General features: G+C 27.9%; 1 protein-coding gene across 2 annotated transcripts; it reads left to right on the top strand.

Moving 5' to 3' along the window:
• Nucleotides 1–1980: 1980 nt before the first annotated feature.
• On the top strand, nt 1981–22030 carry LOC145841994 (evolutionarily conserved signaling intermediate in Toll pathway, mitochondrial-like). 2 transcript variants are annotated; one of them, XM_082949325.1, is made up of 6 exons: nt 1981–2113; nt 3171–3375; nt 10608–10772; nt 19180–19347; nt 20294–20490; nt 20691–22029. In XM_082949325.1, the coding sequence occupies exons 2-6, from the start codon at nt 3233–3235 to the stop codon at nt 21317–21319; spliced, it is 1302 nt and encodes a 433-aa protein (XP_082805451.1). In that variant the 5' UTR covers nt 1981–2113; nt 3171–3232; the 3' UTR covers nt 21320–22029. The 2 variants fall into 2 exon arrangements, with proteins under 2 accessions (XP_082805451.1, XP_082805450.1); XM_082949324.1 differs by lacking the exon at nt 1981–2113 and having other exon boundaries at nt 3110–3375; nt 20691–22030.
• The last annotated feature ends 514 nt before the right edge of the window (nt 22031–22544 follow it).

The raw sequence follows: 22544 nt of genomic DNA, 5'->3' as shown, positions 1-22544 counted from the left end.
TAAAAGCTTAACATTATTGTAAAAATGTATTGATTAATGCTTAAACAAATAACAAATAACTTTATTATTTAAAAAATAAGAACTAATAGTACAACATAGTGTTTTTTAAACTACATAAGTAACTAAAAATAAAAAGTTTATTAGAACTTTTCAATGAATAGTTAACAACAACTTTCATTTCTCTAAACTGTTTGATTTTACTTAAGTAAATATAAATTAAAAACTTAAAATAACTACAATGTTAATACTAAGAATATTGAAGAACTAGCCGCAAGGCTAAAAAAATTCTAAATAACCACTTAAATAATAAAAATTACTACTTTTGAACAAAATATTGAAACTGGATTAACTAAACCTCATTCTAGATCTAGAAAAAAAATTCCCTGAGATTTTTAAAAACTTCCCTGAGATTTAGAGAAAAAATCAAAACTTCCCTGAGTTTCCCTGAGTTAAAAGAAAAATGCCAAAATTCCCTGAGATTCCCTGAGATTCCCTGAGATTTTCTACAGTTTGAAAATTCCCTGAGATTCCCTGAGTTCCCTGAGTGTGTGGCAACCCTGTAAATTGCATAAAGTTGCAAGTTAACTTGCATGCCAGCTGAGTCAGAAATAATAAATATTTTTTAAATTTTATTTATCATATTAACTTTCAATAAGAACTTTCTGTTTTTAATTATTTTTGATATGGTTGGATAAGGGTAAAATAAATACAAAGCTGTAAAAAAAATTTGCCACATAGAAAATATGCAAGTAACTTACAAGTATATTCAAAATATATTCATATTTTATTATCATATAGTTTCATAATATTCAGATTTAATATTAAATATTTTACCTCAAATTAACCATTAAGCTCTAAAAATCTGTAAAAATTATTTAAATTTTAATGAACACATGTATACACCTACCTAAGCTTCTTTTATTATTTTTTTTAAAGTATTAATTTTTTTACAGAATCCAGTTGAATTGTGTTAATCCATTGACACACAGAAACATATGTCGCTTTATATAATAGAAAAATATAAATTTTTAACTTTAAAGAATTAAAACTTTCAATTAAAACACAGCAATTAAAAAAAAGCTGTTTGCATTACACAAAATGATTTATATAAAAGTTGTGTTTATAATGTTGTTGAATGTTAGTAAAAAGTTACTACTCATGTTGTTATTAGATAATAATTAATTTTGTTTTCGTATGTATATGTTTGGTTTTCATTAAATTAAATACCATGCTAAATGAAGCTCTAGTGCGCTAAAACTGCTGTCCAAGGCAAACTTATAAATACTGTTATAAATACTATTATTCTGTTATAAGTGTTTCAGATACTTTTGTGTAGTTGTTGCAAGCTTTAATGATAACTAGAATTAGGAAATATTTTAGGTAGTTTTTGAATAAAAATTTAATATTAATTAGCTTCACTTAAACTTTTTAGCTTCTTAAATGCTTTTAAAAAAATGAAACAAAACCAGTAAAAAAAAGATATCCTGTTTTGTTAAACAATGTATAGCTTTGAGGTTAATTATCTAGTTACAAGAGAGTCAACTACTGTGTGCAGGTCCACTGTGACATGGACACAATTTTTTTTTCTAGATTTAAAAGTTAGATCATTTACATTCTTATATTTTTGTTTCCTTTATACCATAGCAACAACTACAAAACTCAATAATAGCTTATTAAGATAAAAATGATGTTTAATGCTCAGCTCCTAGAAATGAACTTAAAAATAAATGTTATATTTTAAAATAGTTTAAAAGTAAGAAATTTTTTAAGTTAAAATACTGTTTTTTAGTTATTTTATCTTATAGTGTTCTTTTAATCCTATAAATGTAATTATAAAAAAAAGATATTACTTGTAATTAATAAGCCTTTAATGAAGGTAAAATTTTGCAATGTAATATTGTTTCTAGACCTATCTTTTTTTAAATAACTTTACACCTTTTTGTCAAAAATTCAAATAATACTAATAAAATTAATCAAAGCAGAACACTACCAATATTATCTTAACCTAAATTGACATAACCAACAGTATTCAGCCTTAAAGATTGAAGCAACTATGACCACTTTATATACTAGAAATGGGCAGTAGACCAAATTTAAGCAAAACATCTTCCAGGTGATGAACTTATGAAAATAATATCTTGGTGTACAGTGTAAATTTTAAATTAGTACAATAAAAATAAAAAAGTTTTTTAAAAACAAATTTCGAATAAACTGATAATAAAATAAGAACTACTGCAGGGGTCCATAAACTGAGGCCTTTGAGAATGTTTTTATTATAAAAAGGTGTGGCCTACATGAGATAAAACCGAGGCCCACTAGTATGAAAATTTTGTCTGAAAAATATTTTGATTAATTAACACTAGATATTCTGTAGTTTTGAATGAAGGTTAAGAAAAGGTCTCAGGTAGAATATACTATACAGGAAAATTTAAACTTATGCTATGAGTTCTGGGTTTGGAATCAAAAGTAAAACTAAGTTCTTGGAAGATTTAAAACTTACACTGTATATTTGGGTTTTATTACAGTCTTTAAAAACTTTAACTTAGGCCTGCTGACCCCTGCACTCATATACACTTTTAAGCAGACTAAAATAATCTTTCCAAATATTTGTTATCAAGGGCATTGGTGTGTAAATATTTTTATTTTCAAGTTTGATCTTTATTTATAGACTTTAAAAAAATCTATAAGTTTCTTTTCACAGCTTTTAAATATTAAAACTAATTTTTGAGTTATAGCCACTTAAATTCAGAAAAATAATAGGTTCCTTTTGGAATGGGAAAACTAAAACCATGATTAAATAATAGTTACTAAAGATATATCTCCTAAGCTTTTGAAGCTACTTCCTTTCAATTTTCAAGAAAAGTTTTATTTCAGAAAAATATTACCAACAACTAGTAAGAAGTAGATTAAAAAAAATTCAAATAAAAGATTAAAATATTAAAATATATTAGTATTCTATTGTTGATTTGAAATTTTTTAAAGATTGAAGTTGATAAATCTGTTTTCTATAAAAGGTTTGTGATTTATAGTAGATTGTATTAGTTTAGTATAAAATCATAGTTAAAAAGCTGTTGGAGGTAATAAATTTTTAGCAATTTTTTATAGTATATTTATAAATATTAACATTGATATAAAAATGGTTTGGAAACTAAGTTCCCTTATATTAAAAGGTAGATCAGTTTTGAACCAAAGCTTTAGAAGCATACCTACAGTTCAGAAAGCTGAGTTTTCTATGTCATCTTATTCTAATGAAGTATCTTCTGAGCAGTTAAAAACTTCTGAAACCCAATTAACAACAAAAAAGTACATTAAAGAGGAAGATGAAGATTTAGAAGATGAATATGAGTTCTCAATGATAGATTATTTTATTAATAAGTTAGTTTTATACTTGTAGTTAAATTTAAAGATAAAATGTTAACAATTATTGTTGTAATAAATAATTTAGTATTGTACTAAGTTTGGTTTAATTTTAAAAATTCCAAGTTTCTAAAATTTTTTTTGAAGCCAACATACTGATCATTATTTTATTTCTTATTATTTATGTTTTATATATATATATTTTTTTTGTATTCTTTTTTTGTTTTTCTTCTTCTTCTCCTTTTTCTGTAGTGTTCTCTAACAGTTTCATTTAATCTGTACTTTTTTTATTTTGTGTTAAAAAACCAGAAGTAAAAAGAAAATAGGAATTCATAAAAATTTTCTCATTTAACTAGCAAGATAACTAATTTCAAGTATAAGTAAGAATTACAGAATTAATTCAGACTGCAATACTATTGTTAACAACTCAACATTAGTTAATTTTTACATGCAACTTAGTCTAAAAAATATTAAAGTTACAATTCTACTTAATTTGATTTTTTCTTTTTATTTAAGGCCATAGGGGAGTACGTCACTTTTTTATATGTAAATCCTGTTTTAAAGATCTTTAACTTAGCTAGTAGTTGCTTTTTACTGTTTTGTATAATTCAAATTACTTTTTGAGATATGAGGTTACAAAGTCCAAGAGCTTAAGGGCATAGGGGATAGGGGAGAGGAATTCACCATTTCATTCACAATCTAGTTTTATTTTGTTGAGTTTTAAGTAATCTACAAGTTGCTTTTTACAGATTTTTTAAACTCGAAATATTTTTTGTGATATAGCCGGTTAATTCAGAGACTACAGTAGGATCCTTAAGGGATGCACAAACTAAAACAGTAAATAACTAGAAATCACTAAAAATCTAACTCCTACGTTTTTTGAGATAAACACCTCAAACTTTGAGGAAATGTTCCTTGTAATATTTAGAAGATTCTGTCGGAACAAAAAAAAAAAAAATAAAAATTTTGTAACATTAAAAACATAAGTCTGCTATACTTTTTACCTATATAAAATAAAAATCAATGTTTTACCACAAAAGTTTTAATATATTTTCACTGCAACTCTTCAGAAACTTACTACAGAAATTTGAAATAGAACAATAGCTTTTTAAGTAAAAACAATAACTTTAGAAAACTACTTAAGTAACTAGATTGCTGTAAAAAAACCAATCAACAAAATCAATTAATGTAGAATTGTAATTAACGCAAAACAACAAATATTTTAAATTACAAAAAAAAATATTTAAACAAACAACAACACTTTTAAGTAAATTAAACAACCAAGGAACTTTCAAACAAATTAACCAAAAAAACTTTTAAACAAATAAGGAAACCTTATAGTCAAACTCTTTCTGCTTACACAGTTCTGGTTTATTTAAAAATATTGAGATTGCTTCTAGTCTGACCAAATCAGTGGAATTTGTACAGTTGTGAATAACCTTAAATCTTGATAAATCATAGTTCTTTGCACAATTAGCGTTGTTAATCAGGTGTTCTGCTATCAAAGATCTTTTTGTTGCATTTATAACAGCTTTCATCTTGTTATTAGTCTTTTCTTTTATAAAGTTTAATACACATTTCGTTATAGGTTCATTTACTCTTGTTTATAGGGGGATAGTTGATATACTAAAAGACTTGGTATCCAAGAAAGAAATAAGCTAAGAAACGTTTAATGCAATTAAACCTATAGGCTCAATAGACCAAGGTTTTATGGTTTACCTAAACTGCATAAAACAGAAGTTCCTTTGAGATCAACTTTGTCAATGACAAAGTCTCCCCAACATTAGCTTGCAAGGTTTCTTAACTTATTACTTGAACCAGTACTAAATCATTATTCACGCTGTGTTGTCAAAGATTCCTTTGAAGTAATTGAGCGGATTAGGAATATCAATCCGGAAAACACATTCTTATCTTCCTTTGATGTGAAAAAACTCTCTACAAGTGTCTTGTTGGATTAGGTTATACAAATTTGTGGGGATGTGTTATATAGCTTAATAAAACTAAGTATCAAGAAAACAAGCTTTATACAGTTAATGAAAATAGCTACAAGCAACGTTCAATTTAGCTTTGATAATGAGATTTATTTATGGTCAAAACAACAAAGTGGCTATGGGGTCTCCTCTTGGGCCTACTCTCGCTAATATCTTTATGGGGTGCTTAGAATCTACATTGTTTGATGAATTATCATCCCAAGTTCTTTACTTAAGGTACATGGACAATTGCTTAGTTATTTTACAAACAGAGAAAATTAATGAGGCTTTGTTTTGTAAGTTAAACATGTTACATGGAAAAATTTCATTTACTAAGAATGTAGAAATCAATGACCAAAATCCAATTTATGGATATATTAGTTAAAAGGAGTGAAGAGAAATTTCTTACCAGTGTGTATAGAAAGCCATCTTTTACAGGACAGTATTTGCATTTTCAATCTTTTTGCACCAAGAAAACAAAAATAAACTTGATAAGAACCCTATACTTTCGGGCTTGTATGATTTGTTCCTCTGAAATGCTTCAGAGAGAATAATTAATGAGATTCTAGTCGGAAATGGTTATCCATCAGAGCTAATAAGAAGAGTAGTAAAGTCACACGATGACAACCGTAAGAATCCTAAAATGTTTGGACCAGAGAAACTTTCTGAGAAACTTTTCTTGTTTCTTTAACTTAAACTACCATATTTAGGTAACGTTTCATATTTATTTGAGAAGAAAGTGCAAGAACTAACAATGTCGTCTTATAACCAAGTTAAGCCTAGAGTGATATTTGTTTCTAAACCAGTTCTCAGATTGAAACTGAAAGACCCAATATCCCATTTTGATAAAAGTTATATTATTTACAAGTTTAACTATTTTTGCGAAAAAAGCTATATTGGTCAACATCTAGGCATTTAAAAACAAGAGTAAATGAACCTATAACGAAATGTGTATTATACTTTATAAAAGAAAAGACTAATAACAAGACGAAAGCTGTTATAAATGCAACAAAAAGATCTTTGATAGCAGAACACCTGATTAACAACGCTAATTGTGCAAAGAACTATGATTTATCAAGATTTAGGTTATTTACAACTGTACAAATTCCACTGATTTGGTCAGACTAGAAGCAAACTCAATATTTTTAAATAAACCAGAACTGTGTAAGCAGAAAGAGTTTGACTATAAGGTTTCCTTATTTGTTTAAAAGTGTTTTTGGTTAATTTGTTTGAAAGTTCCTTGGTCGTTTAATTTACTTAAAAGTGTTGTTGTTTGTTTAAACATTTTTTTTTGTAATTTAAAATATTTGTTGTTTTGCGTTAATTACAATTTTACATTAATTGATTTTGTTGATTGGTTTTTTTACAGCAATCTAATTACTTAAGTAGTTTTCTAAAGTTATTGTTTTTACTTGAAAAGCTATTGTTCTATTTCAAATTTCTGCAGTAAGTTTCTGAAGAGTTGCAGTGAAAATATATTAAAACTTTTGTGGTAAAACATTGATTGTAATTTTATATAAGTAAAAATTTTGTGACAAAAATCTAAAAAAAAAAACTGTTTTTTTGTTTATTTTTTATATAAAATTTTTGTTTTTTAATTTTTTTAAAATTCTTTACAACTGAATTTTCTGAATATTCCAAGGAACATTTCCTAAAAGTTTGAGGTATTTATCTCAAAAAACGTAGAAGAAGATAGATTTTTAGTGAAATAGTCTTTTTTTGCAATTTTAGTTTGCACCTTCCCTAAGAAACCTATAGTTGCCTCCGGCTTTGATTAGCTATATCTCAAAAAATATTTTGAATATTTAAAATCTGTAAAAAGCATCTTGTAGCTAGGTTAAAATAAAACCATATAAAATAAGATCAAAATGTAAAAAAAGTGATTTACCCCTTATATATACCCCTAGGTTCCTTAAAAAAAAACCAACGTATAAAGGCAAGGATAAGGCTATTTTATTAAAAATTTATTTTCTACTACAGTTTTTAAGCAATCTTTCTGAAACATTCTTAGTTTAATCTTAATTAAAGAATAAAAATTTCTATTGTAAGTTTTTTTAATAGAAAAAAAAACATTGTTTTTATTTTATTTTGGTCACAAAATTTTTAAATTTCCATAAAATAAAAATCTTACAATAGATTTTTTTGTATTTAATGCAAGCAAGGAACATTTCCTGATAATTTGAGGTTAATTGATCAGAAAATAATGGAGAATATAGATTTTTAGTGAGTTATTCCAAGTTCTGAGAAAATTGACAAAGTAAAAAAAAAATTATACTTCCCTAGGGCCTTAATTTTACATCTTTAATTTTTGAAAACTTAAAATTTTTGAATAGAAATAAACTTTTTAATAATATATTCTTGTTTATATGTAATTTTTGTATTAAGGTCATAAGGGGGTACAACATTTTTTTTCACAAAAATTAACATTAGACCTTTTATAAAAGCTATATATATATATAAACTATAAGAATATTTTTACAAAAAAAATATTGAGATACTGTTAGTTGTGTGAACAGTTTCCAATACAAACGCATAAAAGAAAAACTTTACATTGCCAATTTTCTCTGAACTTTGAATATTTTACTAAAAATCTATATTCTCCTTCATTTTTTGGTTAATTAACCTCTATTTTTAAGGAAATGTTCCTAGCATTAACTGAAAAAAATCCTATTTTAGAAATTTAAAAGATTGAGATTTTAAAATTTATAAATAAAAATAATATGTAACGTTAAAAGGCGTTAAATCCTGGAGATCCTGATAAGCTAAGCTTATCGGAATAGATACCACAGATGATGTTCTTGTGCTAAAACTTTATTTCAACTAACGGTGTTTCACTGCTCTCAAATAAATTTAAGTTCAGATCTACGGAGTCTATTCTTAGAGCTTTTTGAGACTCCGTAGATCTGTTCTTAAATTTATTTGAGAGCAGTGAAACTCCGTTAGTTAAAATAAAGTTTTAGCACAAGAACATCTGTGGTAAATAAGAATAATTAATTTGTTTTTAATTTTTATGATAAAAAATTATTTTAGCCAAAATAGAAAAAAATCCTACATAGAAATAGTTATAACTTATTTAGCGTTAAATTGGGGATGTTTTAGAAAGACTGCTTAAATACTTTTAGAGAAAATAAATTTTTAATGAAATAGTCATTTAATGAAATAGTCATTTTGGCTTTTTACTTTGGTCATTCTATAATAAAACTATTGAGCTTTCAGACTTTGTACTCTCATATCTAAAAAAACTTCATATAATTTGACAAAACTGGAAAAAGCAACTGCTAGCTAAATCCTTAAAATAAGATCAACATGTAGAAAAAAATGTTGTCCCCACTATGCTATTAATCTAAAGGCTGGTTTTATTCTCTAGTTTCTAAAATTGTCAATAAAAGTTCTTTACTTATATTAACAAAAGGAGAAAAATTATCAAGACATCATTGACATGTTCTAATTATAAAACAATGTTTCGCCTTGTAGAGGTCTTCAGTTATAAGTTAAATCAGGAAAATGAAAGTTAAACAAACAAGTGGAAGGTAATACAAAAAATAAAAATACAAGCAAACTAAGAAGCTAAAGTTCCTGATTTTACGAGTAAAAAACAAATCAAAACTTAGTTAAGATGGATTTTATTTGATACTTAAGAATTTATAAATTGTTTTAATCTAATATGAATTGAAACTATACTAAAGTATAGTTAGAATTTCAGTTTATGTCATTTTAAATGCTTGAAAACTTCTAAATTAAAAAAAAAGAGAATAATTTTTATTTTACTTGAGTAAATCTTATTAAGTTGTGAATTTATTTCTAAATATAAGTTTTGTTATTAAAGACAAAATCAGTTAGTATTTGTAAAAATAAATACTGAATTCCTTTTTTGAATCTCTAAAATATTTTAAGAATTATTATTATTTTGTTTTGAGTAGATTATATACGTCATAATTATGAAAATTCATAAAAAAAACAGTTTAAACATTACAGTTAAATTCAACAACTTGCTGTTTATTTGAATTTATTTACATCAGCTATCATTGTTTGATTAGTTTGTTAATTTACTAATCAAGACTCCCCAATACCCAAAATAACTTCTAAAGGGGATTTTCCTTACTCTGAAAAAATATCAAGCTAAGTTGGTCTTAATCAGGCTAAATAAAAAAAAAACTTGGGCACAAACTTTCTACATTCTACAACTTTAGTTTTACAAGCTATATCTAGTTTAGTAATTAAGGTTTTGAGGTATTAAAATTATTGAAAAAATACTTACTTATAAAATAATTTGAAATTGCACATAAGCATGAAGTTATACTCAATTAGTTTTATAGGGAATAATTAAAAAAATGTAAACTAGCTTTTAACATTATGATATATATGTTCTGTGGTCCAATTTAGTGTTAAAAGAAAAACCTTTGCTTACTATAGATATCTTCTTCTAAGTTCAAATATATTTTGTATATTGGCTTATTGTAGAAGGTTTTATTCTCAAAAATTAAAAATGAAAGCATATCTATACTGAAAAATTATGTTTTTAGGAGTAAAATTATCACTCTACAGTTATTACACTAAAAATCAAATTAACTTATAGTCATTAAATTTTGAAGATTTTTTTTCTAATGTGGAAAATTTATGAATAATTCGTATTTCTTGTTCACGTTGTACCTCCTGTCACTTCTGGCTATCTCCAAATTCTTAAAACTTTAAGTACTGTAGATATTATGCAGATTTTTAATCTGCCAAATAACCACAACAGTTGCTGTGATAGAATACAGTAGCTAAAGATTTTTTCTTATAAAAATATTTTTGGCTATACATAGTCACTAAAGTTAGAGACTTATGTTGAGATTATTTGTACATTTCTGATCTCTACTATCATATTTTCTGTTAGTGCCTCCTTTTGTGAAGAGTGAGGAAGCTCTTTTGGTCCATTCTTTCTAATATTTAAACATATTTTCAGTTTAGAAATCCTTGAAAAAATTAAAACAATTTACTTTAATATTTTAAGTTTTTAGCAACTATTCAATGATAAAGTTTGTAACAATTTTTATTCAGTTTTTTTCACAATTTTATGTTCTGCATTATGTGTTAATTACGTGATTGAAAAACATATCTTAGCTTAGTTGCTGACTAAGTATTGCTAGTTCTAAATGTAACTAAAATACTTTTCTATTATGCTGTGCTTGTCATAACTAAAAGATTAAAAACAACTTTTAATTTGTTTTCTACAAACTTATTGCAAAGACAAATATATGCCTTGCTAAACAAGTATAATATAGAATGTTAATTATTCAGAGCAAAGGATCAGATGGACGAATTGGATGACATTGAATATTATGACATTACAAATTATGACAAACGTGTGTTTATGAAAGTAGTTGATGTGTGGCTTGATAATGTAGGTCCTGCAAAGAAAGGACACAGAGAATTCGTTCGAGCTGCAATTAATTCACTCGAAAAGTAATTAAATGTTAAGTATTATTAATGTAAACTGTTTTATAAGATGTTGTTGTCAAATTGTAGGTAATTTTAATGTGATTTTTTAAATATTCAATTTTTACTAAAACTATTGTTTTGGTATTTAAGAACCTTATCTATATATATTTATCATTTTTCAAATTATAATCTAAAACATTGTAAACTTAGATACATATACAGGTTTATCAAACACTGAAATAAGTTTAAAATTTAATAAGCTTAGGCTGACTTAGACTAATTTGATTTTTTTGAGTGTAAAAAACAAAATCAAACTGACTAAGACTTGTAAGAGTTTTGTTTGCAAAACTAAGGGTAGTTTAAATAATTCGCTTAAATGTTAGACTAGTTTTTCTGACTATGAAATCTTTTATTATTATTATTATTATGTTTTTCATTTATTTATATTAGATGTATCTACGAATTTGCAACATATACTTAAACATAAGTTGTACATATAAGCAACAAACACTTTTCAATGATGATCAACTTTGATTTTGTTATCTTTTAGCTGTAAAAACTAATTGTACTTACATGATATTTAAATAAAATGATATTATTTTAAAGTTACTATTATCAACCCATAGCTTTTAAAATATATTAAAATTGAATAAGATCAAAACTTATAAATTTTAGAATTACCTTGGAATAATGTAATAATGTACAGGGTTGATACAAACTCAATGTATGTGCTCTCAGTATAGCTCAAATTATTTAGAAATTGTAGAAAATCTCAGGTTATTTTGACTATTTTTAAAACTCAGTAAGATTTAGGAAAGTTTGATTTTTTATAAAATTATTCTCAGGATTTTTCAAGGATTTGAAAAAAAATCAGGACATATTTTTTCTAAGATTTAAAATGAAATTTAGTTGATCCTGTTTCAATATTTTGTTTTTTATATAACTAATTTTGTTCAAGAACATGATTTTTATTGATTTTGAAATGATTGTTTAATTTTTTTTCGCTTTGAGACTAGTTCTTTACTGTCTTAGAAATAACATTGTAGTTTTTTTTTTATATGAAATTTATATTTATCATGATTTGAGTTTATATTAAACTGTTTAATTAAAATTGAAGTTAATTAATATTCATTCTAGTTAGTACTTTATGTGGTAAGATTAAAGTTATTCAATAAAAATTTAACAAAAAAAAAATTTCTCTTATACATAATATATATAAACGGTAAAAACGGTAAAATAAATTTGAATCAGTTATTCTTTCCATTAAAGTAAGTGGTTTGTTTTTATTATGTTTTGTTGTGTATTTTAGTTTACTTTACTTAATTTAGATTTAATAATTACAAATAATATATAGTTTTATAACAGTCGGATTTAACTTTAAGTAGTTTACCTATTATTAACCTGTAAAAATCTGTAGAGATTATTTTATTTTAATTTTAATGAAAACATGTATACACCTACTTTATTCTATGCTTCTGATGTTACATTACAGTAATTATTTTTTACAGAACTTAGTTGAAGTGTGTTGATTCGTTAACACACAGAAACATATGTTGGTACGATAAAATAAGATTACTGTATAATTTGTTTTTATTTATATTCAAGTGAACTTGTTTCACTAGGATCTTTTGTTAGCAAACGATTAAATCTATATTTTGAACAGTTATATATATATATGTATATATAAAATAAGGTTAATGTTCAAACTTAAACACCTTCTACTGAGCCCACTTGAAAGGCTTTTAAATAATTTATTGAAATAGCGATTTTAAAAATTCTGGTACATATGTTTCATAAAGCTTTAATTTTTCATAAAGCTTTAATCATCAGCCAGTTAAATTCAAAATAAAAAGCACTGTACTAAACAAAGATACAAAAGTTATGCAAAAAAACAAAAAATAGTATGACGTAATATTGTACATTACAAATATTCAGTACAAAAATCGATCTACCATCTAACTAATCAAACAACTAAAATTAACGAATACAACAGTTAATTGACTATAAAATACTTCAAAATTTGTTATATTTTAAGAGAAGCTTTTTCATATGTCGACAAGACGATATAAATTCGCTCCTCTTATTTAAACAAGAGTACTTATTTAAACTAGCTGTACTGCCCAATTCTTCTGGCTTTATAGTTGAAAGGCTAAAAAAACAAACGCACGCCTTCTTCAAGTCTATGGGGTTAAGAGTCACTATTGAATCACCAATGTTAACGACTGACTACCTGGATGTGAAGCTCAACTTGTATGATCTCTCCAATATGCCTTATAAAAAGCAAAATGCAAAAATTATGTTTATAAATAAATGCTCTAGCCACCCAAAAAATATTATAAACCAAATACCAAAAACAATTAATCAACGTTTAAATAAAAGATCAAGCAACGAAGAAAACTTTTTAAAGACAAAGCAAGATTACGAACTAATAATGAAAAAATGCGATTACAATGATAAACTTAATTTTGAAACAACGGAGCAAAAAAACAAAGCGACCAATAAAAGTAAAAGAAAGCGAAATATAATTTGGTATAATCCCCCATTCTGTACTTTAGTTAAAACAAACATCGGCAGAGAATTTATAAATCTAGTAAAAAAACATTTCAACAAAAATAACCCATTATCAAAGATATTTAACAAACATAATATGCGAATCAGTTATTCATGTATGGCGAATTTGGAGAGATTAATTAAGTCACATAGTCAAAGGATTTTAAACAAAAGTAATTTAATCAAAAATCAGTGTAATTGTGCCAGTGGCTGTAAATATAATTTGAAGGGGGGCAATTGCCGGTCAGAGAACATTATTTACAAGGCAACAGTTAACTCTGACCTTGAAAAGAAGTTCTACATCGGCTTATGCTCCACTCAATTCAGATTTCGGTATGCCAACCATAAATCCTTTAAAGGTGGTGTATACGAAAATGAAACTGAGCTTTCGAAGTATGTTTGCGGCCTTAAGCGCAAAAACATTGATTTTAAATTGACTTGGGAGGTGATAAAAAGAGCACAGCCAATAGCAGATGGTAACAACCCTGTTTGTAGGCTGTGCTTAAAAGAATGCTTAAAAGAATATTATAGAATTAAGTTATTTAACTTAATAAATTAAAATTTTTCACACTGAGCCCACCTTGAGGGCTTTATTAATAAAAAGGTTTATTTAAAGATGTAAAACTCAAAGGACTCGAGCGTACCTGCCAAGGACTTAAGCCTGATAAGAAATGCCTGAAAATCGGTACTCTGCGAACAAGGAGCTCTGTGGCGTAAAAAGGGAATAAATACTACCAACTCACTTTTTGACGTAGCACAGGGATCTTACATGGGCGCAGAACTATGCGAACTTGTTTGACTTTTCTTGTTAGACGGGTTAAAAAATATCTTTGGTTTAAATAGAGTTGGGTTATACAGAGACGCTGGTCTAGCTGTATTGCCCAACTCTTCTGGCTTTAAAGTTGAGAAGCTAAAAAAACAAACTCATGCCTTCTTCAGATCTATGGGGTTGAGAGTCACTGTAGAATCTCCACTAGTGATAACTGACTTCCTAGATGTGAAGCTCAACTTGAATGATATCTCTTTTATGCCTTACAAAAAACAAAACGCTAAAATTATGTATGTCAACAAACAATCAAGCCACCCTAAAAATATTATAAAACAAATTCCTAACATAATAAATCAACGCCTAAACAAACGATCAAGCAAAGAAGAAAATTTTCTAAAGACTAAAGATGAATATGAAAAAATAATGAAAAAATGCGGATACGATAACAAACTTAAATTTGAAAAACCTGAGCAACAACCAAAAAATAATCAAAAACACAAAAGAAAAAGAAATGTAATCTGGTACAACCCTCCTTTTAGCAATTCTGTAAAAACTAATATTGGAAGAAAATTTATAAACCTAATCAAAAAACACTTCATTAAACAAAATCCGCTAACAAAAATTTTCAACAAACATAATATGCGAATAAGTTATTCGTATACGACAAATTTAGAGAATATCATTAAGGCACACAACCAAAAAATATCAAAACTCAGGAATTCGAAGTCAATGTGGCTGCGCTGGTAGCTGTAAATATAATTTGAAAGGGGGCAATTGCCGTTCAGAGAACATCGTCTACAAGGCCACAGTTAACTCTGGCGTTGAGACGAGGTTCTATGTCGGCTTGTGCTCGACTCAGTTTAGATTCATGTATGCCAATCATAAAAAATCTTTTAATGGCGGCATATATGAAAATGACACTGAACTTTCGCAGTATGTTTGTGGCTTAAAGCGCAGCGGCATTGACTTTGAAATATCCTGGGAAGTTATAAAAAGAGCACAGCCTATAGCTGATGGCAATAGCCCAATATGTAGGCTGTGTCTCAAAGAAGCAACAGCCATTGTATATGCACTGAAAGACAAGAGATACCTAAATAAAAGAAGCGAGTTTGTATCGTCTTGTAGACATATAAAAAAGTCGCTTTAAAAGTTTAACAAGTTTTAATTTCATCCTAAAATAACCTAAATTTCAACTTGTATCTTAATTTTATCTTTATCTTTTTCAATTATCTGTCCTAATATATAATTACTTGTAACCGCTTGGTAGCGGTTTAGAGTTGTTTCTAATTAGGGGTTTTTTTTTCTGACTTGTTTACTTCTTGAAGCTGTACCGCGTGAGCGGTAATTGTCTCTTTTTTACTTTCTTTTTTTCAAGCGAGTATAAATTAAGAATATCGCGTAATAGGGCAGTTCAGTACGGTTCAGTTTTTCTAGTTGCTACTTCATTGAATGGTCTGAACTCAGTGCAGCTTTTTGCTGCACTTAAGTTTTAATGGTTTCAATCTTGTTGAAGTGATTTCGATTTTAGAATGTTTTTTTAGTTTGGTTTAAACATGTAGTGTTTAGTTTCTGTTATTCTAGTGTAATGTTGTGCAGTTTTTAATCATCTTTTCGTTTCGCAAGTTCATTGTAAATATATTCATGATCACAAATTCGAACTCAGTTTAAATTAAGTAACTGATTTATTAAACATTTAGTAAATGGTAAGTAATTCATATTAGTATATTTAAGCAATTATAATTTAAGCGTTATCTTGGGGGACTTCTACTTTATAAGTTAGAGCGCACGTTGCGTAATAAACCAGGCCAAAAATAGTTATATAAGTAGAACTTTTACGAGATAGCGACATGGTAACCCGGACGTCCAGTTATTTATAGCTGGAATCGAACACAGATACCTTCATTAAAATTTTTACGTTTTGTAGATGGTGACTTGAAAACAGAGTAAAATAAACCTTATTTAATAATATTATAAATTCGATAAATTTAAGGGCATTTATTTAACCCAGTCATCTGGTCTGTAAAGTTTTAAAAATGAGTTTAAAAATTCTAGTTGGAAAAACAACTAAGTAGTTCGAGTTTGTGAGAGATTTGTGTTGTTTTTTTGCAAAAAGTAATTAGCTTTATTTTGTTGAATTTTATGTTAAAGTGGTTTGGGAAAATCTAATGGACATGTGTTAGAACTAAAATGTATTTGTTGTGTAGATATTATTGCAATTCATTGTTGAAGCGTTTTTCAAAATTAGTTTTAAACTTGTACGAGCAAGTTTAAACAAAAGTTGTCTTGTTTTCAAGTTGTTCCGCGTTTTGTCAAATTAATTAAATATCGTTCAATCGTTTTAAACATTTTATTAAAAATTAAAATGAAACTAAAGGCTTCTAATAATAAAACTTTCTTATAACAAAAAGAGTTTTAAACGTCTATAAAAGTTAGCAACTGTAAAGTTTAATTGTTTTGCTTTCAAACAATCGTTTAATTTGAACTATAATGGATAATAAACTTTTTAAACTGCATGTAAAAACATTGTTGTTTTTTCGTTCGTCCTTGTAAAAGTATTTGTATGAGGTTATTAAAACTTGTTTTCGAGTGCATAATCGGTTAATGAAGTGAAATTTCTTAAGTTTATTAAACTTTATTTAGTTTTATATTTAGCAACAATGTTATGTTCAAACTTTAAACTATAATATTTAAAGTTTTTTTTTTACAATGACCTTGTTAATTGCTTGTAACAAACTTTATTGGCTTGTTTTTTGTTGTTATACACTTCAGCTTACTTATAAAAACACAATTTTAATAAGGTCATTTGAGCTATTAATATCTTATTCAACATTTAAACGCTAACAACAACTTTGTTTTTAACTTTCTTAGAATGTTAAAGTTTTATAAATTAGTATAAAGTTCAAGAGCTATATATTTTTACGAAACAAATTTAAGCTTTTGAAATGAATATAATTGTTTGTTTTGTCAACTAACTCATGTTGAATGTGAAATGTTTTTAATATACTAAAAGTTTTTATAATGAATAATTAGTTTAAACTGAAGCTATTAATGTTTTTTAAGTTTCTTATAAACATATTTAAAAGTACTTGAAAATACTTGAAATAGTATTTTCTTTATATTTTTGCGTGAACTTTAATTGCACCTTCGCACGAACGGCTCGAGAAACGAATCGGCGAGGAGCGGTAGAGGAGACTTATGAACGAGGTGAGGAACGAGGGGATGAAAGAGGAGATGTATGAAGAGACGGATCAGAGGATTCCGTAGCGCCAAGAGACCGCTGGGTGAGGCAAGGAGACGGTTCCGTAGGGCCAAGAGACCGCTGGTTGAGGCAAGGAGACGGGTTCCGTAGGGCCAAGAGACCGCTGGTTGAGGCAAGGAGACGGTTCCGTAGGGCCAAGAGACCGCTGGGTGAGGCAAGGAGACGGTTCCGTAGGGCCAAGAGACCGCTGGTTGAGGCAAGGAGACGGGTTCCGTAGGGCCAAGAGACCGCTGGTTGAGGCAAGGAGACGGTTCCGTAGGGCCAAGAGACCGCTGGTTGAGGCAAGGAGACGGATTCCGTGGCGCCAAGAGACCGTTGGGTGAGGCGAGGAGACGGATCGGCGTGGACCGGTCAGACGACGAGGAGATGTGCAGGGGCGGAGCGAGTTCCGGCGGCGAGGAGATTTTTTGAACTGTCTACATTTTTCTGTTATTTAAGTCTTAATGTGTTCTAACCAACTCTTAAGTTTTATAAACGATGTTGATTTGATTGGTAAATGTTTTTAGCATATAAATATCTTCTAGCATTTAAGTTCTATTTTGATGTATATATATTTTTATTTTTTTTTGTCAACCGATGGTTAAAAGCTTTAACAGTTACATTTAAACATTTTGACACTTAAACATAATTTTAACTGATTTCTAAGCATCTTCTTAACGTAACACTTGAAGTAAAGTTAAAAAAATTAAGAAAATACCCCACACCGAAGTTTTTTACACCGGTTTTAATTAAGAGTGTCTTTTGTCTGTGTAATCGTTCTCTTGTCAGAATCTAAAAGTTTTCATCTAAAGTTTTTTAAAGTTTTACGACTTGTTAGCAAAGTAAAGTTAATGTTTTTTCTAAACCGTAGCTGAAACTCCAATTTGACCGTTTTAGGAGTGAAAATGTAACCGCTTGGTAGCGGTTTAGAGTTGTTTCTAATTAGGGGTTTTTTTTCTGACTTGTTTACTTCTTGAAGCTGTACCGCGTGAGCGGTAATTGTCTCTTTTTTACTTTCTTTTTTTCAAGCGAGTATAAATTAAGAATATCGCGTAATAGGGCAGTTCAGTACGGTTCAGTTTTTCTAGTTGCTACTTCATTGAATGGTCTGAACTCAGTGCAGCTTTTTGCTGCACTTAAGTTTTAATGGTTTCAATCTTGTTGAAGTGATTTCGATTTTAGAATGTTTTTTTAGTTTGGTTTAAACATGTAGTGTTTAGTTTCTGTTATTCTAGTGTAATGTTGTGCAGTTTTTAATCATCTTTTCGTTTCGCAAGTTCATTGTAAATATATTCATGATCACAAATTCGAACTCAGTTTAAATTAAGTAACTGATTTATTAAACATTTAGTAAATGGTAAGTAATTCATATTAGTATATTTAAGAAATTATAATTTAAGCGTTATCTTGGGGGACTTCTACTTTATAAGTTAGAGCGCACGTTGCGTAATAAACCAGGCCAAAAATAGTTATATAAGTAGAACTTTTACCAGGTAGCGACATACTCACTGAAGTTATATGAATTTTTGCTAGTTATATAAATTTAAAAGCTTAAGTTTAATTAACAACCTTATTAATTAGTTTAACTACTTTAATAACATGTAACATTAATAAGCAAAAAAAAAATCATTTAACGTACATTCAAAATTATAGTTATCGATTAGTGTTAATAGCTTTTTCTATCTTGAATGCATAAAAACACTTTAAATGGCATATCAAGTTAAACTAACTTTAGTTTTCTTTTCAAGAAAGAGTATGCCTATCAAAAGTTAAAAGGTTTTTATATATTTTTGAAATATGTGTTAGCTACATCAAATTTATGAGATAAAATCTATGTTGATAGAATGAATTATTCTTTTCTATTTTTGGTATAGATTTAAGATTGAAAAGGACTTAGATTCTTATCTAAAATTATTGGAATGCTATCCACAAAGTGAGCACACAGAAATAAAAAGAAACCACCACTTCAGAGCCGCATTTCAAGATAAGCATTCTGATCATCTTCTTGGTGAAGATATAATTAGAAAAATATCGTTTCACAAGTAAGTATCACTTTTATAGTATAAATAGTTATATACCACATGATTTTCACTCTATTGATTTTGGTAGAAATGCTACCAAATAGGATTAGCAATACACTTAACCGCTTTACCTTCAACAACAGTTCATGAGACATTCTGCGACCTGACAGACATAGTCATGATGTGAGGGCAGGCAAAACCAGGTCGCAGGTTGTTACATGAATTGTTGCCGAAGGTCGTGCGGTTCAGTTTATTGCCAATTTAGATGGCGGAATAAAAGTGTCGGCTTTTGCCGAGATGGTCAAAAACCTAACTACTAAATTAATAGCTAAAAGGACAGTTTAGGATTCTATATTTTTTTTTACTTTAGTCAGATACTTGCCTTTAAAAATCGTAAGTATAAGTTAATTTTACTTTATTCGAAATGTAAACAGAGTATAATCTAGTCTTCTTAGTTATAAATTACGTTTTTTTTTTGAATAAAACCTTTAAAATAATACTATTTTTGATTTTGTATATGAAGTGTAGAGTGTGTATGTATATTGTGTTTATTTTGTTTTATCTAATTTCAAAATTTTAAAATTGTGGTAATAGTAAAAAACTAAATTAAAAAAGTACGTTTATTACTATCAACATTATTCAAAGGAAAAAACATCACACAAATTTTGTTAAATTGGTGTTTTTATCCTTTTGCATACAAATTTTAGTTAAAAAAAAATTATCATTAAAATAAAAATATCATAAAATTGATTTAGTTGAAAAAAAAAGTAAAATAATTCTAGGAATTAAAAAATTTATAACTGTTATTAATTTTTTAAATAAAAAAATAAAAAAACTTTTCTTTATTTTATTTATTTATATAAAAAAATACTACTTAGTACTAAAAGAAATTTTGTAAACACAAATCGCTTTAATAATTTTGAGCTCTGAATAATAGTTATTGGGAGTTATTTAATTAACCTTTTAGAGTTGAGGTGGACGGGAGACTTTATGACGCGGTAACGGATTTGTTTGGAACCTACAGCCCGGTAGCTCGCATGGCAAGAAATTTGTTGTATTGGAACCCAAGAATGTTGCAGCACTGTCAATTTCCCACCTCTGAACTCCAAGTTGAACAAATGCATCCGTTGGAAATCGCTTTTCGGGGGCTTCGACAGATGACAGGTGAGAAAATTCATAATTAATTATTTTCAGATTAAACAGTCGGCCATGACTATATTGTAATTTAAAATGTTTAAATTGTTATTTTGATTATTGATTTCTATATAAGAGTTGCAAGACAAGTGTTTAAAGCAGAATAAGTTTTAAAGTTGTGATAAAACTAACATTTTAAGGTTTCAAAATTCTTATTTAATTATTTTTAGGCGGAGACGTTGGTTCCACATTCAGGAGAATCGAAATCGCAAACATTAAAGGCTCATCGCAAGATGACGTCATAATCAGCTGTCAAACGCCAAAGCATCAGAAAATGTTATCAGTACACGATCCTCAGCTTCCCGTGTACATAGAAGGACCCAACGTTTGCTACATGCAGAACAAACAAGTCCAGTACTTCGTGATGAGGTCCGCTACCAGAACCGAAGTGGAGGCCCAAAAGGAAGGAGAGGGGGAAATTGAAAAGGTTACCAGCGAGGAATGGTGGTCCAAGTTCTACGGCCAGGACTTCAGGTACGGGCAAGAGCTGCGGGGCGACGGAAAGAGCTATTTCGACGAAGAAGCGTTTCTTCCGCAAGTGAATTTCGAGGAGGTGGTGGAAAGGCCGGAGCGAATGTCGGAGCTGGAGCGAATAGAGAAAGACGTGGACGAAGGAGGTGTGTACGCGCTGGCGGCAACCGAAAACAAAAGCGTGGACGCTCTGAGGAGTTGGGTGGGCGGCTTGCTTCAGGACAATAAAAACCTGAAAAGTTTAAATATTCTATTCAAACCCGAGCAAAGCTGCTTTCTGCAACAAGCTCCGAAGCATGACCCGAATGAGGAAGACGAATATTTTTGATTGAGTTTTCTGTTTTGGTGCTTAATTAAGTGTATTTTACAATTTTGAAAGGGATATATAAAGTATCAGCTTGTATGTGAATATTTTTCTCAAGAGAAGTTTTTGTTTTAAACAATTTAAGTTGAAATGTTTATAACTTGATCATTGCTTAAACTTAAAATTTGTAGACAAAATATATTTAAAATTAAGTCCAGTTTTACACACTGGTATCTTTGATCTGAATTTCAAACTTTTCGTTATTCTACTTAATATAATCAATCATTGTTATATGGTTGCCACATACTCAAGCTAGTTTGAAGTTTTTCAATTCATTTAAAAAAATCAGGACTAGTTTTTGTTACAACTTTAATGAGTTTGAATTGATATGTTTCAAAATGTTTTGTTATTTTTAAGCAAATATATGTACGTTTAGCTTTATTAATTTATAATGATTTAACTTATTTGTTTTTAGTGTTGAAATAATTTTTTAAGTAAATTTTTTTGTTTTGCGGTTAGCTATTCTTTAAGGTTATATTAGCTTTTCTTTTAGGTTTTTTTAGATTTAAAGTTAAAAATTATCATTTTTAGTTTAAACAGTTAACAGTTTATATAACAAAAATTTTGGTAATGAAACACAGTTATTGTAGCTTATTATATCGTAAGTTAGGTAATATTTTACAAGTATAGTTATATTACAATATATAATTTTTGTTTGTGTGTGTGGCAAACTAGTTATTTAAAAATAATGTATATTATTGTAGAAAGTTATGAATATTTTACTATTGAGGTTTTAATTTACATGAAAAAAAATAGATGTTTATCTTAATTTTATGACTTAAAAGTTAATTATTTTGTAACATATAAGGTTTCTTATACAGCTCATAACAAAAATGTGTTTAACATGAAGTTTTACGTAATTGAGGTTTCTGAGATCATAGCATTGCGTGTAACAATTTGTAAGAAATAAACTGTATTACAAAATTTGTTTTTTTATATAAGACTACTTAAATGTTTATAAAATGGGGACGGGTCAAATATGCACGTAGGGACACTTCCGCACATGAAAAAAAAAAAAACTGACCAAGGGTGAGGGCTTGGGGTAAAAGTGATTTAATTAAAAAAAAAACGATTAAGGGTTAGGGGTAACATTGATAATAAAAAAAATGACAAGAAAATAAAAGGTACCTACCAAGGGTTAGGGGTAACAGTGATAGTTTAAAAAAATGAATAATAAAAAAGAAAATAT

Source organism: Thalia democratica, chromosome 8 (assembly GCF_965202585.1).
Source record: "Thalia democratica chromosome 8, ktThaDemo2.hap1.1, whole genome shotgun sequence".
NCBI lineage: Eukaryota > Metazoa > Chordata > Thaliacea > Salpida > Salpidae > Thalia > Thalia democratica.
The sequence above is the reverse complement of the archived record's forward strand: the minus strand, read 5'-3'. Positions and strand labels throughout refer to the sequence as shown.